General features: G+C 43.1%; 1 protein-coding gene across 1 annotated transcript; it reads right to left on the reverse strand.

The window, feature by feature from the left end:
• Positions 1-61: 61 nt before the first annotated feature.
• On the reverse strand, positions 62-16,190 carry LOC118080239 (uncharacterized). Its single transcript, XM_088662488.1, is given in 9 exon segments — positions 62-3,899; positions 6,328-6,454; positions 7,511-7,589; positions 8,576-8,855; positions 11,307-12,263; positions 12,442-12,528; positions 13,413-13,539; positions 13,944-14,026; positions 16,031-16,190. Coding segments are annotated over 8 exon segments (3,339 nt in total). The 5' UTR covers positions 13,959-14,026; positions 16,031-16,190; the 3' UTR covers positions 62-2,232.
• Between the last annotated feature and the right edge of the window lie 756 nt (positions 16,191-16,946).

Below are 16,946 nucleotides of genomic sequence, written 5' to 3' on the forward strand. Positions count from 1 at the left end.
CACTTCGTGGTAGAGTATGAGGTTTGGCTTAGGGGTGGATATAAATTAAGAGACGACACAGTTTTATGAATTAAGTTAAAAGATTTACTGTAAGTTTAGAAAAGGCGGTTCTTAGGGGGAAAGGTTTAACATAAGAATGGTTACGTACAGAAAAAGCCATTCCCAAAATTGAGCAAATGTGCATCTGGAGCAAATGTACACCCAATGATCCCCTAACAGTCACCATTAAAGTCTTGCTTTCTTCATTCTCCGATATGGTGACTCTTTCACTTTGTGAGATCCTCCAGATCTAAATGTCAATGCAGGTTTATAACCTGGAGTTACTTTTTGTCCTGCATTTCAATGTACAAACATTTCGGAGCTTTAAAGCAAAAACCATTAACTCCATCTTATGTTAGACACAGTTTGTTTGCAGATAAGCAATATTAATTAGTAGCTTCCTTTTCTAGTTAGGCAATGCTACTACTCAGGAAGCCTATGAATCCCATAATCCCCAAAACAATTGTTGTTGTTTAGTCGTTTAGTCGTGTCCGACTCTTTGTGACCCCATGGACCATAGCACGCCAGGCACTCCTGTCTTGCACTGCCTCCCGCAGTTTGGTCAAACCCATGTTGGTAGCTTCGAGAACACTGTCCAACCATCTCGTCCTCTGTCATCCCCTTCTCCTAGTGCCCTTAATCTTTCCCAACATCAGGGTCTTTTCCAAGGATTCTTCTCTTCTCATGAGGTGGCCAAATTGTTTTTGGCCAAAACAATTACATACATTTTAATTTTTTAAGCAACCCAGTTCCTTCCCTGTGGCCCAATTTGGATCAGACATGGACTGGCAGGCTCAGAGGAAGAAGGAGGGCCTCTTTGGGTGTTGAAGATTAGGAGTGTATGAAAGACTCTGGTGTTTTCGGTTCTTTATACTACTGTTTATATTCACTTTTTAAAGAAATCTGTATAAAGAGCTTATAAGAATGCCACGGACCCACGTGTATTAAGGCAGGACAAGCATCATCACGTAATGGGACTCCATCATCACATGGGAATCTCTCATCCTAGATTCAGGATATTTCCGTCAAATCCTTTCCTGTTTGGGGAGGTGATATATTTCCGTTACAAAGCGACAAAGATCACCACAGCATCCCAAGCTACCTTGCACCTACCAACTGACATTCAGAGCCAATAAGAGTGGAAGTGTAGCCGTAAGAAAGCTTCCCCATCAGGGATCTACTCGAGATGCAAGGTCTAGCCTGGAAGCCAAAGGGAGTCCCTTGTGTACTTCGAAACCCTGCAAGGTTATAATTTATTATTTATGCCCCGTCCATCTGGCTGGGTTTCCTCAGCCACTCTGGGTACTCCCAACAAAATAAAAAGCAATTCAATATCAAACATTAAAAACTTCCCTAAACAGGGCTGCCTTCAGATGTCTTCTAAAAGCCATAGTTGTTTATCTGTTTGACATCTGATGGGAGGGTGTTCCACAGGGCGGGCGCCACCAGTGAGAAGGTCCTCTGCCTGGTTCCCTGTAACCTCATATCTTGCAGGAAGGGAACCGCCAGAAGGTCCTCGGAGCTGGACCTCAGTGAAAGATGAGGGTGGAGACATTCTGAGATGTCAGGGATTGAACCTGTGTGCTTCTGCTTGCAAGGTGCTATTCCACTGAGCTATGACCCTTCCACTCCAGGAAGCCAATTAACTACATGATGTTGCACCCAAGGCTGCTGTTCCACTTAAGCAACAGAACTCCCCTCTCCCTTCCCCTGCAGCCCCACTCCCAGGCTAGAGATGTGGAGGCCTGGATAAACTCTGGAATCTGCCCTCCCCACACTTCGTCATTTGTTTCCAAAATATTGATGGAAACCAGGAAAAAATAAGGAAACAAACCTATGTCATGTCCCCCCAATTTCTAAGTTCTTTTCTGGGACTTCAGATCTCTGCCCCAGGCTCTCTCAAAATTTGCCCCAAACACAATAGATGTTAGGAGCAGTTGGGGAGAGGAAGGCGAGGTCTTGTTGCATGAGCAGAAATGGATACAACTCCAAATTCCCAAACTCAACTGTATACATTGTTTACTTATTTTAAATGTTCAATTCCTTCAATGCTATTGGGAACCTTTGGCTTAGTTTCAGGTTCTCTCCCAGTTCCTGGTACTAACTGGTCTTCCATTGCATCAGTGCCTTTCTGGAATCAATATGGCTGTGCTGCGGACCCTGCTTTTATACCAGCTATACCCTTGATACCAATTAAGTTGGCCGGCCACCAAGTAAGAAAAATAGCACTAGGACAAGTTTCTCCCTCCTTATTCTGTGAATTATAGTAAGGTTTCTGTTTTTGCTAGAGTTCTTCTGACATTCCATACATTTTTATGGTTTCTCACTTACGTGCATTCTTTGATGTGAAATAAGGTTACTTCTTTGAGCGAAGGCCTTTCTACACACCAAACATTTATAGGGTTTCTCTCCTGTGTGGGTTCTCTGGTGTGAAATAAGGTGACCTTTCTGTGTGAAGGTCTTTGTGCACACCAAGCATTGATACGGCTTCTCTCCTGTGTGCCTTCTTTCATGCTTAACAAGATACACTCTTTCACAAAAACCTTTCCCACACTCCATACATTTATATGGTTTTTCCCCTGTGTGGGTTCTCTGGTGTACAATAAGACTTCTCCTATCACTGAAGCTCTTTTCACACTTTGTGCATTCATGTGGTTTCTGCCCTGTGTGGGTGTTTCGATGCACAGTAAGACTTCTCCTATCACTAAAGCTTTTTCCACATTCCGTGCATTGATATGGTTTCTCCCCTGTGTGTGTTCTTTGATGTGAAATAAGGTTACTTCTCTGAGTGAAGGTATTTCCACACACCAAGCATTTATAGGGTTTCTCTCCTGTGTGGGTTCTCTGGTGTGAAATAAGGTGACCTTTCTGTGTGAAGGTCTTTGTGCACACCAAGCATTCATACGGCATCTCCCCTGTGTGGGTTCTCAAATGTACATTAAGGCTTCCATTATGAGTGAACCTTTTTCCACACTCCTTGCATTGATATGGCTTCTCCCCTGTGTGGGTTCTTTGATGTTTAGAACAAGCTCGTGAATCACTGAAGCTTTTTCCACACTCCATGCACTGATATGGTTTCTCTCCTGTGTGATTTCTTTGATGCCTTGCAAGATTTCCCCTTTCAATGAAGCTCTTTCCACATTCCATACATTTATAGGGTTTCTCTCCTGTGTGTCTTCTTTGATGCCTAGCAAGATACCCTCTATCAATAAAACTGTGTCCACATTCCATACACTGATATGGTTTCTCTCCTGTGTGGGTTCTTTGATGTGAAGTAAGGCTACGATGCACCGTGAAGCTCTTTCCACACTCCATGCACTTATATGGTTTCTCCCCTGTGTGGGTTCTCTGATGTACAAAAAGACTTCTTCTATCACTGAAGCTCTTTCTACACTCCAGGCATTCATATGGTTTCTCCCCTGTGTGGATTCTTTGATGTACAATGAGACTTCTCCTATCACTGAGGTTTTTTCCACACTCCATGCATTTAAAAGGTTTCTCCCCTGTGTGAGTTCTTTGATGTACAATGAAGTTTCCTCTCTTGTTGAAGCTCTTTCCACATTCTGTGCATTTATATAGGATCTGCCCTGTGTGGGTTCTGGAATGTCTATTTAACACAGATTTATCTTCGCATATTTCCCCATACACTATCCACTTTTTCAGTTGATTTCTTTTGTGGTCTTCTGGGTTTGGGACTTCATGGTCATCTGCACCTTGAGAAATAGAAAAATTATTCCTCCCATTCTTCGATCGGTATCCTTCTAGCCTATTTCCCTCCCTTTGATGTCCAAACATCTCTTCTCCTGCTTTATGCTGGCCTGTTTGCAGTGGCTCACTATAACTCTTGTCCCGCTGATCAGCTATTTGGAGATAAAAAGAAAACACATATTTCCTATTAGGACTTCAATGCTAAAAGCGACACGAGTTATCAAGCCCAATTACCCTTTTCTTTTCTCTGATTTCCTAGGTTGTCCCCTCCCCTCTCTGGACACCCTGCCGAAACCTATGTCACCTTTTGAATCTGTTACTCAGCAGCATTAATGCCTTTCTTATTTATTTCCCATTGATTAAACAAGACACAGAAGGGTGTACATGTGTGGATTATTTCCCCCCCCCCCGATATAACAATGAAATGGGGTTCCACAAGGTTATGTAAAGTGGGGGGGGGGGTGAAACTGCAAGAAGGCCAGGAGAAGAAGGGACACACCAAACTGAAAAAAGATAACTCTTCTATGGATTCTATTAAATGGGTCATAATTTTTTTGAAAGATGGTGATAAACACCACAGTTACATAGTCCAAAGCAGGCTGGAGATATTCCGGTGCAGCAAATGGGGAATGAGACGAGCAAATAAAAATGGTTATCACTGAAGGGATAGGGAAGTGGTCCCCAATACTTACCTCTCCTAGTCCCAATGGGTCAACTTTGACAGGTGGATGGGGCCATTCACTTGTCAATCTCCTGACATCACAATAACCCCTACGCACAGCACTTTGGAGGTGCCACCCATCAGCTGATTGTCGGCTGCAGGGAAGGTGGGCATGGTTTAACCCAAGCAGACCAGTGGGCCATATGGGGTGGTCTTGCTGGCCTAATTGGGCCTGTGTGCCAGAGGGTCTTCACCTCTGTTTTAAAGTAGGGTGTGAAGGCATGTGCCTTTGTTTGCAAAAGAGTTCTCTGTTTTTGCTAGCTGCTCTGACAAGGAAATTCAAAAGGTTGTGTGTATGTGTCAAATACTCAACCCTGGAATCCAAGATCTAATGGGGAAATGGAACCTAAACACTGAAAGAGGGAGGGAAAACAGACTGTCCCGTAAGGAAGGTGAGCAGAACCTAAAAGAAGCCTTGGTTCATCAGGCCCAAGCCACTGGACATTCTTGCTGGGGCTGATGGGAGCTGTAGTTCTGCAACATCTAGAGAGCCAATGGTTCCCTAGTTTTAACTAAGAGAGACCTATTGTGTTTCAAATCACCTCATCAGTGGGAAGGAGGAAGCCACAAGTTATGTCTACCAGGAGTTTAAACACAGAATTAAGGAATGCCCTGAACACCCAGACAAGAACTGGCCCATCACAGAGTCAATCACAGTCCCTCAGAAGCGGATCTTCCCCTTTCTCTAGCCAGAGGTCTGATTTGGGGGTTTCTTTCAAAGAAACAAGGCAGTCTAATAACCACAAAATATTCAAGCGTTTCAAATTCACCCAGGATCTGACCCCTCCCAAATGTAATGGGGGAGTAGTCCACTGCATCCCCTTCTTGTTGAGTATGATGGGGGCGACTGGGCTCAATGGGATCCACCTGGCACTCAATGTTCATTAAGTCCAGTTCATTGGTAACGTAGCAGCAACAGCAGCAGCTGCTTCAATTTTTGGGACACCTCTCAACATGGTGTCCAGCATTCCCTCCATGGCCAACAAACTGCCTCTGGGAAGCCCCTGAAGCGATACATGAAGACTTCGCAATGTAAGGTGGATGATTGGCTTCCCAAATTGACCAGACGAAATCTCAGGCAGTTGTACATATTATAAAACAGATTTATTAAAACATTTATTGCAATAAATGGTGGCAGTGAGAATGAGTTTCTCATTCTGCCCAACCCATGGGCATACACAGAGTGCTTTTATACCTTTTTGACAGAGTGAAGGCCAGCCTTTCTGCAGTACTTCATCAACCAATCAAGAGAGAGCACCCCAAGATGCAAAGTCATTTACCTAACTCCACTAAGTGGCGTTATGTACCTGGTACTTTCATACACGTGTAACTGCGGTTTTGTGGCAGGGCTACATCCTCTGACAGTGGGTTGAAACAGGCCCTGTCTAGTTTGCTAGAGTTTCTCAGAAGTGCTGTGTGTGGTTAGATCTTTGCATTAGATGTGCAAACATGCTGTGCCTGTGTGCAAAGTGCTGTCTGGTTTACTTTCTATCAGAGGCAGAGAGATTTAGAAAATGGAGTTCCTCTTGCTTTTAGGGCCTGCATGGCCTGACCAGGATTATTCTGGCCCTGGTCATTGCCGCCCTATAGCAATGAAAGCAACCCAAATGCTAAGGAAAGGGTTAATGCTCACAAGGGCTGTAGAATGTGACGTCATGTGCCTGAGGCAGTTATGGCAGTTGGGACAGTTATGAACTGTCCTAACAGTTAGAGCAGCAGGTCTGTTCTGTTGCACTGCTGTCTGCCTACAGATTTAAGTCAGCCTGTAACAGTATTTATCCAACAGTATTTATAGATCCAAATCTACGTAAGATGCATTAACAACAGCACCTGTCAACCAAGGGACAAGACATCCTTACCCAGAAACATTACATTTGCATAGTTTTCCAGCATCACTTCCTTGTAGAGAGCTCTCTGGCAGGGGCCCAGGAGATCCCACTCCCCCTTGCTGAAATACACGGCCACCTCCTCAAAGGACACCAGCCGCTGAAAGGAAAAGATAGATTCTCTACTCAGAAATGAACTCTTATGTAGATAATAAACGTATATCTGACATGGCTCCCAGCATGAAAATAAAAGGGCTAACCTGGTAGCTTTATTGCTCTTGCTATTATTAATAATGTTATTTGTTAATCACTTTCTACCTACAGTGGTGCCTTGGTTCTCAAACGCCGAAAACCTGGAAGCAAGTGTTTCGGGTTTCAAACGTTTTTCAGAAGCCGAACGTCCAATGCGGCTGCCAGCTATTGTTTCCAGGGTTCCTGCACCAATCAGAAGCTGCACTTTGGTTTTCAAACATTTCAGAAGTCAAATGGACTTCCAGAATGGATTAAGTTTGGAGCTTTTGTTTTTGCTATATATTTTGCGCTTTTGTTTTTGAGGCTTTTTCGGTTAATTTGTTTTTGTGACTGTGTGGAACCCAGTTCAGCTACTGATTGATTGATTGATTGTGTGACTGTGGAAATGGATAAAAGACCCCCATTGAAACAACGCAGGTAAGAAAAAATTGATTTTAATTTTTATCATCTACAATACTGTCTTATTTATTTTATAGTAAAGTACAACGATTATTGCTTTCATTTTATGGATCAATAGTCTCGTTAGATAGTAAAATTCATGTTAATTTGCTGTTTTAGGGGTTGTTTTTAAAAGTGTGGACAGATTAATCCGTTTTGCATGGGAAAGTGCACCTTGGTTTTGGAACGCTTTGGTTTTGGAACAGACTTCTGGAACGGATTAAGTTTGAGAACCAAGGTACCACTGTACATCCTGAGGTGTTGTACAAAACATAATAATGCAAAATGGACACACCAATGGCAGAGAGCTTTGCAAAATCCAGCTAGGAAAGCTTTAAATTTTTTTCTGCAGGACTGTAGATATCACGCAAGAGTTCATAGCTTAAGTTGGGTCACCTAGACATTTTGTAGCAGCAGCAGCAGCAGAAAAGGGGCAGCACACGTTTCCTGCAAACCTTGCAGCTCAACACAGAGGGAGGCACCCAGGCTGTGCCCTGCCTGTCTCCACAAGGAGCCTGCCTCTTACCTGAGATGGGTCCATGGCAGAAGTTTCCACTCCAGCTCCAGGAAGCGATGATCCAGATTGGGCCTCTGATGCCATTGCTCTGTCATGGGGGGTAGAGGGAGAGAAAGAAGGGGTAAACCAGGCCATCTCTGGGACATGGCTGGAAGGAAAGCCCCAAACTGGGGGCAACTGAGAAGTGGAGTTATTCACATTTCAGCTGAATGGTGAGGGCAGGACTTTCACCCTCTGGTTTCATGGCTTTTGGACCACATAAATAAAATCCATTTTACTTCGCCCTCCTTTTAATTTATTCCATATTGTCCTGCCTGGGACTCTCTTCTCTCTCTCTCTCTCTCTCTCTCTCTCTCTCTCTCTCTCTCTCTCTCACACACACACACACACACCCTCAATCAATCCAAACATATTGATGTCGTATTCTATCCACTCCTGTTTCTACAAAGCCTTCCCATTCCCGCAAGCCTAGAGGCAAACATTGAAAACTTCCCCACGTGCAGAGGAACATAAGAAGCTGTTTTTATTATACAAAAGCACAAGCGGAGTGGGGAGGGAATAGGTATCTAATTTGAGGGTATTCACAACGTGTATCTGGGATTGGGAGCATCAACATTTAATGATGATGATGATAATAATAATATACCCCCATCTGGCCGGGCCTCCCCAGCCACAACATTTTCTAAATGTTGGTTATGAGTGGGGGTGGGGTGACAGGGAAAACCCTTTTTTCCAGACCCACCACCACCCAAGGGCCTTTCCCTTCCTCCGCCTGAATAAAAACCACGGTCGCCCAGAACAAGGGGAAAGAGAGGCTTCCAAGAGACTCGTGCAGCTGTTGAGGGGCGCCTCCTTTTGCAGCTGGATTTGGGCGCATCAGCCTCAACCATAGCTGTCAAGTTTTCCCTTTTCTCGCGAGGAAGCCCATTCAGCATAAGGGAATTTCCCTTTAAAAAAGGGAGAACTTGACAGCTATGGCCTCACCCATTAAGACGACTCCCCTCCCCTCCCCTCCCCAGATTCCTCCCCCAAATTCAAGCTCCGGGTCTCCCACCGCCACCCTCCGCGTGGCACCTCATCGCCTCTTTCGTCTCCTGGGAATCCCGACGACGAGCTTCTTTCCTCCAAATCCAAATGGAGGTGCGTCGGCGAAGGCCTTCCCCCGGTTTCAAAACTTCCTGCCTCTCTAGGAGCTCAGTTTGTTTAACCCTCGCAGGGCTGCATCTCCTCCCTGTGCGCAAAGCGGCGCCCTGCGCGCACGTCGTTCTTCGTTCCAGATGGAAAGTTGCAGGGTTGTGGTTGCTTTTGGTGCATTTATACATCAAATTTATGCATCCGGCAAACCAGGGAGCAGCTCAGCCACAAAGCATATATGTGCAAACAGATGGAGTTCTGCTTTCCAACTCAGGGTAATTGAACCCAGAATTATAAATGAATATATAATATAATGATAATTATTTGTCTCCTTTTTTCAAAACATGTTAAACCCGTAACAAATAAAGGAAATAAATCTCTGTCTCTTACAATACAGTACTACATAAATATATCCAATCTTGACACACACACACACCCCAATCCCATCTATTTGGGATCTATTATCCCATCTTTGGATCTATTATGTTAAGTTTTTGCCATCACTGCAAGGTCCCAATAAATTTTTGCAGAGTTCTTCAGTGATGGGTCTTTTAAAAATGTTTTTGGCTGTAAGAAATTAAAGTCTGCTGTTCTTTTTGTGATTGGACAACATTTACCTCGGTGAGTCTACGTTTGGTAAAGAAGCACATAAACTGCTGTCGGAAAACCAAAGAATGTTATTTTTACTTTCTGAAAATGTCAGGCAAAGCTTAATAATAATAATAATAATAATAATAATAATAATAATAATAGCAAGTACTTAGCAATCATTTTTAATAATTTCTATGCAATTTTACACACATTTTGCTTACCAAGCAAATTATATCAATTTAACCAAAATATCTTTTGAATTCTCAAGTCATGTTACAACTTTTTAGCATCCCTCATTTTTTGAATTTGAAAGTTGAAAAATTCCACACACCCCAATACCCCAGTATAGATGTACAGTGCAACTTCCTATCGCATATCACGTCACGACTCTGGGCCAAAGATCTTAAAATATCACTCCCCTGTACACAAGTTCAGGTGTAGCATGTGGTCAGCAAAAACACCATTAGGCTTGGTGACATTCGACAGTGAGGTCCTTAATCTGCCCCAGTCCACAGGAAGGTTTCTGACCAGAAGCTGAAATCAGCTTGTATAATGTATTTAAACTACAATAGCAGGAAATAAGTGAATTTCAGTTTATGAAGGACATCTACATCATAATAATTATCAAAAACAGTAATATGCACGTTGCACAAAAAATGAATCCTGGGAAAGGAAAACTGTGAATGCAAGGGGGGAAAACAGGATACAAGCATTATACAGGACACAAAATAATTACAGTATACTGAAATAGAAGGAAATTTTGAAGCATTGAATAAAATGTCTATTAGAAGCCATATGGTATACAAACTAGTCATGATTTCGTTTACTAAATTACTCCCAACAGATCAAACTGGTCAGTGCCCCTGCTATATTTCCTCTATTCAGTCACTTTTAAAAAAACGTTGAATTTTATAACTACCTATGTAAGCAGGAGTTTGAAAGGTTCTGTGGATTCTTTGGAGATTTAAGAGGTGAATCTAGGATACAAAGAGCTTAAATGGGGAGGGCAAATTATATATGTATACACACAGAGACAGACACTATTCTTATTTCATGCTAAAAACTACAAAAAGCTAAGCCTGATGAAAATTATTCCTGAAGCCCCATATGCAAAAGGACTGGTTCAGAGGGAAATGGGGGAAAAACAGCTTAAAACTCTCTGAGAGGGTGAAAGGTCAGCTGGGCTCCAAAAAGCTGCAGAAGAGAAATCTAGTAGCCAACCTGAAGTTCAGCAAGCAAATGGAGTGAGCAGGGAGGAAGAGGAGTTTGGATTTGATATCCCGCTTTATCACTACCCAAAGGAGTTTCAAAGTGGCCAACAATCTCCTTTCCCTTCCTCCCCCACAACAAACACTCTGTGAGGTGAGTGAGGCTGAGAGACTTCAGAGAAGTGTGACTAGCCCAAGGTCACCCAGTAGCTGAATGTGGAGGAGCAGGGAATCAAACCCAGTTCACCAGATTACGAGTCCACTGCTCTTAACCACTACACTACTCAAATGGGAAAGGTTTGCCAACACTGAATTTGTGAGTTTTTATCATGGATTCAAAATGTGGCCTGCCTTATTTTACTTGAAGAATAAAAGAGATATTAGGAAGATCTGAAGGACTCTTTAATGCTTTTTACTGTTTATATTACTGTCCATATATATATATATATATATATATATATATATATATATATATATATATATATATGATGTCTATATTAAAGGGCTTATAATAATACTATGGGACTATATAAATTAACACTGGACCAGTAGCCCCACCAGATGCGTCCATTCTGACGAGAATATAAATTCAGTTGACAACCTAGCTCCTAACCATGATGTGAGAAATGTAACTTAGATAACTTTCTCCCATGTATTTTTTAAAAAATGTGTATTAAACATTTGTTTCTCAAGTTCTTTCAACGCGGCATGGATTTTTATGGTTTCCCTATGGGGGTTCTCTGATGTGAAGCAAGGCTTCAATGAACAGAAGTATTTCCACAAACTCTGCATTTATATGGTTTTTCTCTTAGATGGGGAATCCCCCTCAAAGTATATAAAGGCTTCCACCAGTGCTGAACGTTTTCTAGTCTATACATTCATGTGGGTTCTTTCATGTTTTCTAAGAGTTCCACCATCACGGAAGCTCTTTCCACATGCCATACATTTATATGGTTTCTCTCCTGTGTGGATTCTTTTATGTTTAGTAAGACTTCCATTCACACTAAAACTTTTTCCACACTCTTCGCACTTATATGGTCTCATTCCTGTGTGGGTTCTTGCATGTATGACAAGATTCCCACTGTCACGGAAGCTCTTTCCACATTCCATACATATGTATGGTTTCTCCCCTGTGTGCTTTCTTTCATGTGTTTTAAGGCTTCCACTCACGCTGAAGCTTTTCCCACATACCAAGCATTTATATGGTTTCTCCCCTGTGTGAGTTCTTTCATGCTCACTAAGAGTTCCACTGTTTCTGAAGCTCTTTCCACACTCCATGCACTTGTATGGTTTCTCCCCGGTGTGGATTCTTTTATGTGCTTTAAGGTTTCCATTTGCACTGAAGCTTTTCCCACATACTAAGCATTTATATGGTCTCTCCCCTGTGTGAGTTCTTTTGTGTTCAGTAAGACTACCCCTATCTCTAAAGCTCTTTCCACACTCCATGCACTTGTATGGTTTCTCCCCGGTGTGGGTTTTGCAGTGTCTAGTGAGAGTTCCCCTATCTCTAAAGCTCTTCCCACATTTCATACAATCATATAGTTTCACCCCAGTGGGGGTTCTGTGGTATCTATTTAGTACTGATTTATCTTTGATCATTTCCCCAAAGATGGGACACTTTTTCAGTTGCTTTCTTTGGTGATATTCTGGGTTCAGAAGTTCAAGGTCATCAGCACCCAGAGAAGTAGAGGATTCTTTCCTTCCATTCTTTCTTTGATTTCCCTCAGGTCTCTTTTGTCCTGATGGACTTCCAAGCATCTCCTTTCTTGCTTTCTGCTTGGGTGTTCCTGCTGGCTCACTATAGTTTTCAGTGTTGTACTGATCACCTCCTTGGAGAAAAATAAACATACAAAAAAGCCCATTTTGTTAGGACTTCACAGCCAAAATCAAGGATTTCATTAGACATCAAGACTGATTACCCCTGACAAGTTTAAAAAGCAAGATCATCAAGGAATCTGCCTGAATACCCAGACAAGACCTGGTCCCACCACAAACTGAAGCACATACCTGCCAATCTCTCTACTTCCTCGCAGTTCCAGACAAATGGATCTTCACCTCCTTCCAGACGAGAGATGAGGTCTGGTTTGGGAATTTCTTTCAAAGAAACAGACAAAATATTCAGCCATTATCTCATTCATTAATTGCCTTCCATATATAGGAGTTGAGGTACACAACATAGTAAGAACAGTTAGAAAGTGGGTGTCTTACCAACGAAAGTTGGTTAAAGGCACTCCAAGCCACCAAGGACCTGTGTCTCTAGGGACAGAGCCGGATCCAGGAGCACCCCCAAATTGCGCACTTGCTCCTTCAGAGAAAGTGCAACAACATCCAAGGAAGGTCAGTTACTGACTTCCTAGACTCAGGACACTCATCCACCAAGCCTCTGTCTTGTCAGGATTCAGATTCAGTTTATTTGTTCTCATCCAGTCCACCACTGTATCCAGACTCCAGTCTAGGGCCTTCTGCCACTCCCAATTAGGATGTTACAAAGAAAAAGAATTGGGCATTATTAGGCAATTACTGAAGGATGCAATGGAAGCAGTGAAGTATACCCTCTTCACAGTTTCACTGCCACACGGCAGACACGGTTGTGTTCTCTAGCTCATAACCATAGTGGGACTTTTGCCACTTGCATTGTAGCCATCATCTGGCTAGCTAGTTTCATGACACGTAGCTCCCCAGTATACCAGGTAGCCAGACATACTCCACAGCATCGGAAAGGCTGCTCAGAAGTGATCATATCCACGCTCCTCTGTATTATGCTATTCCGTGGTGAGTCACCAGCTCTAACCATTGAAAAAATCCCCCAAAGCATTCAGGAATCCATTGCACTCCATAGGTGCAGACCATCCATCCTAACTGGTCCCTCATCCCTACCGGAAATTGGAAATGGAAGCCCAAACTTCACCAGGAAGTGGTCTGACAATGACAACGGTGCTTTATTTTCTTTTTCTCAACAAATGAATAAACATCCTTACCTGGAGAGGCCACACTCTCATAATTCTCCAGCATGACTTCCTTGTAGAGAGCTCTTTGGCTTGGACCCAGGAGATCCCACTCCCCCTTGCTGAAATACACAACCACTGCTTCAAAGGACACCAACTGCTGGGAAAAACAACAACACACCATAATGGCCTATACTCAGAAATGTACTCCCATGTACACAAAAATCTCTGTGTATTAAACAGGGCTCCCAGTTTGAAAGGGGAAGAACCAACCGGGTGGTTTGTGTGCACTTCCTAATTTTTTTCTGCAGGACTCAAGGCATCATGCAAGGGATACTGCAGAGTTCATAGCCTTACTTGGTCAACTTGACATCTCCTAGGAACAAAAGCTAAAGAGGCACATTCCTTGAAGCTCTAACACCCCCAAGGTGACCCCAACCCATAGCTGCCAAGTTCTCCCTTTTTTAAAGGGAAATTCCCTTATGCTGAATAGGCTTCCTCGCGAGAAAAGGGAAAACTTGGCAGCTATGCCCCAACCTCTCTCCACAAGGATGCCTCTCCTACCTGAGATGAGTGCATGGCAGCTCCTTCCGCTGCGCCACAAGGAAGTTATGGCCCAGACTGCACCCCTGATGCCATTGTTCTGCCTGTGGGGGAGACAAAAGTGAGGAAAGAGAGTCTGGGTCTAGGGGCAGCAGTGAAATTGTGTCATTCATGTCCCCATTTGCGGGCAGGGTAGAGAAGGAAAGGTGACGAGAAAAGTATCATCCTTTGGGAAACTCATGCGTGTTTCACGGCTTTAACGCTTCCGAGCTGACCCATATTTTTGGACCATGTAAATAACTACGGTAGAAAGAAGGGTCTGGAGGCTGCAGCAAGTGCAGAATGTGGCTGCTAGGTTGGTGAGTGAGCAGCCAATGGGACCTTGTGATACCAATCCTGAAAGCACTGCACTTGAGCTACTGGACCCCATTCAAGGTGGCAGTACCAGCACATAAATCCCTAAATGGCTTGGAACTCCAAGTACTTAAAACAGTGCCTTTCCAGTCATCTCAGATCTTACAACTGGCAGGTGAGGCTTTCCTGGTGCTGCTGCAACCAGGGGCTGCCCTATTGGTGCTGCCCTGCGACAGGGCCTTTCCATAAGTGGCTCCCCAGTTGTGGAATGACCTCCCTAGTGAGGTGCACCTGTCTCTATCACTCTTAACTTTTAGGAGGAAATTTAAAACATTCCTGTTTACTCAGGCCTTTGTTGTGCGATGACTACTGTCATTCTTGAGCACACTGGATGAAATAAATGTTTTTAGTCATGTTTTTAACTGTACCTGCTTTTAGAAGTTTCTTATTGCAATTGTCTTCAGAACGCTTTAACTGTTTTCCAGTTTTGTTTTTGAAATGTTGATGTACTTGCCACCCTGCGCTCTTTCAGCAAGAAGGGGGAAGATATAAATTAATTTCAATAAATAAATAAAATAATTTAGTCTCTGCCTTTTAACAGTAACTTTAGAAAACAGGAGCCTGGTTGGTTTCAACACACAAATCCCTTACTTGTGCCTTGCTCTACTCTGAACTTTTTCCACAAAAAGGTTAGATGAAAGAGTCCTTTTATTCTCTGTTGTCCATTGTAAAGGCCTTTGGCTATATACAATAAAAATTGATTGACTGATTGATTGATTGACAGGGGCCAACCAGATGCCTCTTCTGGGAAATGCAGAAGCTGGGTTTGAGTACAAGAGCACTCTCCAGAAACTGGTTTTCAGAAGCATTGCTCCCTCCAACTGTGGAGACAGAACATAGCCATCGTGGCTATTAGCCATGACAGCCCTCTCCTCCATGAATTTATCTGATCCTCTTTTGAAGCTATTAGGGTTCATGGCCATCGCTGCCTCCTGTGGGAGAGAGTCCCATAGTTTGTGCAATTGCAAGTCAAAGTAAGCAAAAGATTACATAGCTGCACAAACAGTTATAAATCGCTACAGCTTATAGTTAAATTTTCTTATTCTTTAAATTCTTAAATGGAGTTCTTATTTCCTCGGATACACATTTTAAGTCTACTTAATTAGTAGCTTGATTGTTAAATTCCACCTTGATTGTTTCTATTCTTTTTGAAAAGAACTATGCAAAAATATTGGTTTGAGTATGCTGGTCGTTTGGCTGTAATAATAAACATTCAATGTTCCGCCCTTTGCATCTGAATCTGTCCTGCATCTTCCAACAATAAGCTGAAATGGACTTAAGAGAAAAGTGGTTTTTTGTTTGGTGGGGGGTGAAAAACTTTTTTCTATCCACTTTCTCCCTGCCATGCATAATTTTCTAAACATGTCGCTTCTTACTGACCTCTCTATTTAGTTGTAATTCTAAATAGTGCTTAATTGCATTTTAATGAATATTCCACTCCTCCCCTCCCCGATGTTGGAAAAGATCAGGATAGAAATAAATATAACAATAGCAATATTTTTCTTTACACTAAGGAGTCCAGAAAGCTGCAAGCTCTGCTCCTTGCAGGGTGGGGAAGTCGTTCCCAGCCCTTGGTCGTTTCTTATTGCCCTTTTCTGGATGTTTTCCACCGCCTTCCTCCTCCCTATGGGCTTCCCTTCCCCGAAATAGCAGGGGCCTCGGCCTTCCTTCCTCGCAAGCGGGGCAGCCTTTACCTTCCTGCCGGGCCCGTTACGCGCACAAAGCTCTCCTCTCCGCACGAAGGAATCCCAGGAAGCCTCTTTCCCTTCCGGGAATAACAATCATAACAATACTGTAATAACAACCACTATACAAGTGCATCCGACATTATAGTCCCCGTTTTGACATTTCCTGCCTCTCCAGGAACCAGGTCTCTGTGGGTTTAACCCTTGGAGGACTAGAATCTCATTCTCTGTAGAGCGTTTTGCCCATGCGCAGATATTTTAAGCAGGCATGTAGCTGGGAGGATTTTTTTTTTAAGCAAACAGCAGAAAGAGGTCTGCCCAAATCACTTATGAAGAAGGGGGACAGAGAGACCAATTTTTAGAGCAAAGGGGAAACGTGTGTTTTGGAGGGAGGGAAAGCTAACCTCACCCAAAGGCATAAAATCATAGAGCTGGAAGGAACCTCTGCGATCTTCCTATACAGTGGTACCTCGGTTTATGAACACAATTGGTTCCGGAAGTCTGTTCATAAACTGAAGCGTTCATAAACTGAAGCGAACTTTCCCATTGAAAGTAATGGAAAGTGGATTAATCCGTTCCAGACGGTCCGCGGAGTAACCGTTCATAAACTGAAGCGAACTTTTCCATTGAAAGTAATGGAAAGTGGATTAATCCGTTCCAGACGGGTCCGCGAAGTACTTAAACTGAAGCGTTCATAAACTGAAACATGGGTGTAATTGGTTCCGGAAGTCTGTTCATAAACTGAAGCGTTCATAAACTGAAGCGAACTTTCCCATTAAAAGTAATGGAAAGTGAATTAATCCGTTCCAGATGGGTCCGCGGCGTTCATAAACCGAAAATTCACACCGAGGTTCCACTGTATCCAGTTCTGGGCACCACAATTTATGAAGGCTGTTGACAAGCTGGAATGTGTGCGAAGGAGGAC

Source organism: Zootoca vivipara, chromosome 2 (assembly GCF_965207765.1).
Source record: "Zootoca vivipara chromosome 2, rZooViv2.hap1.1, whole genome shotgun sequence".
Lineage (NCBI taxonomy): Eukaryota > Metazoa > Chordata > Lepidosauria > Squamata > Lacertidae > Zootoca > Zootoca vivipara.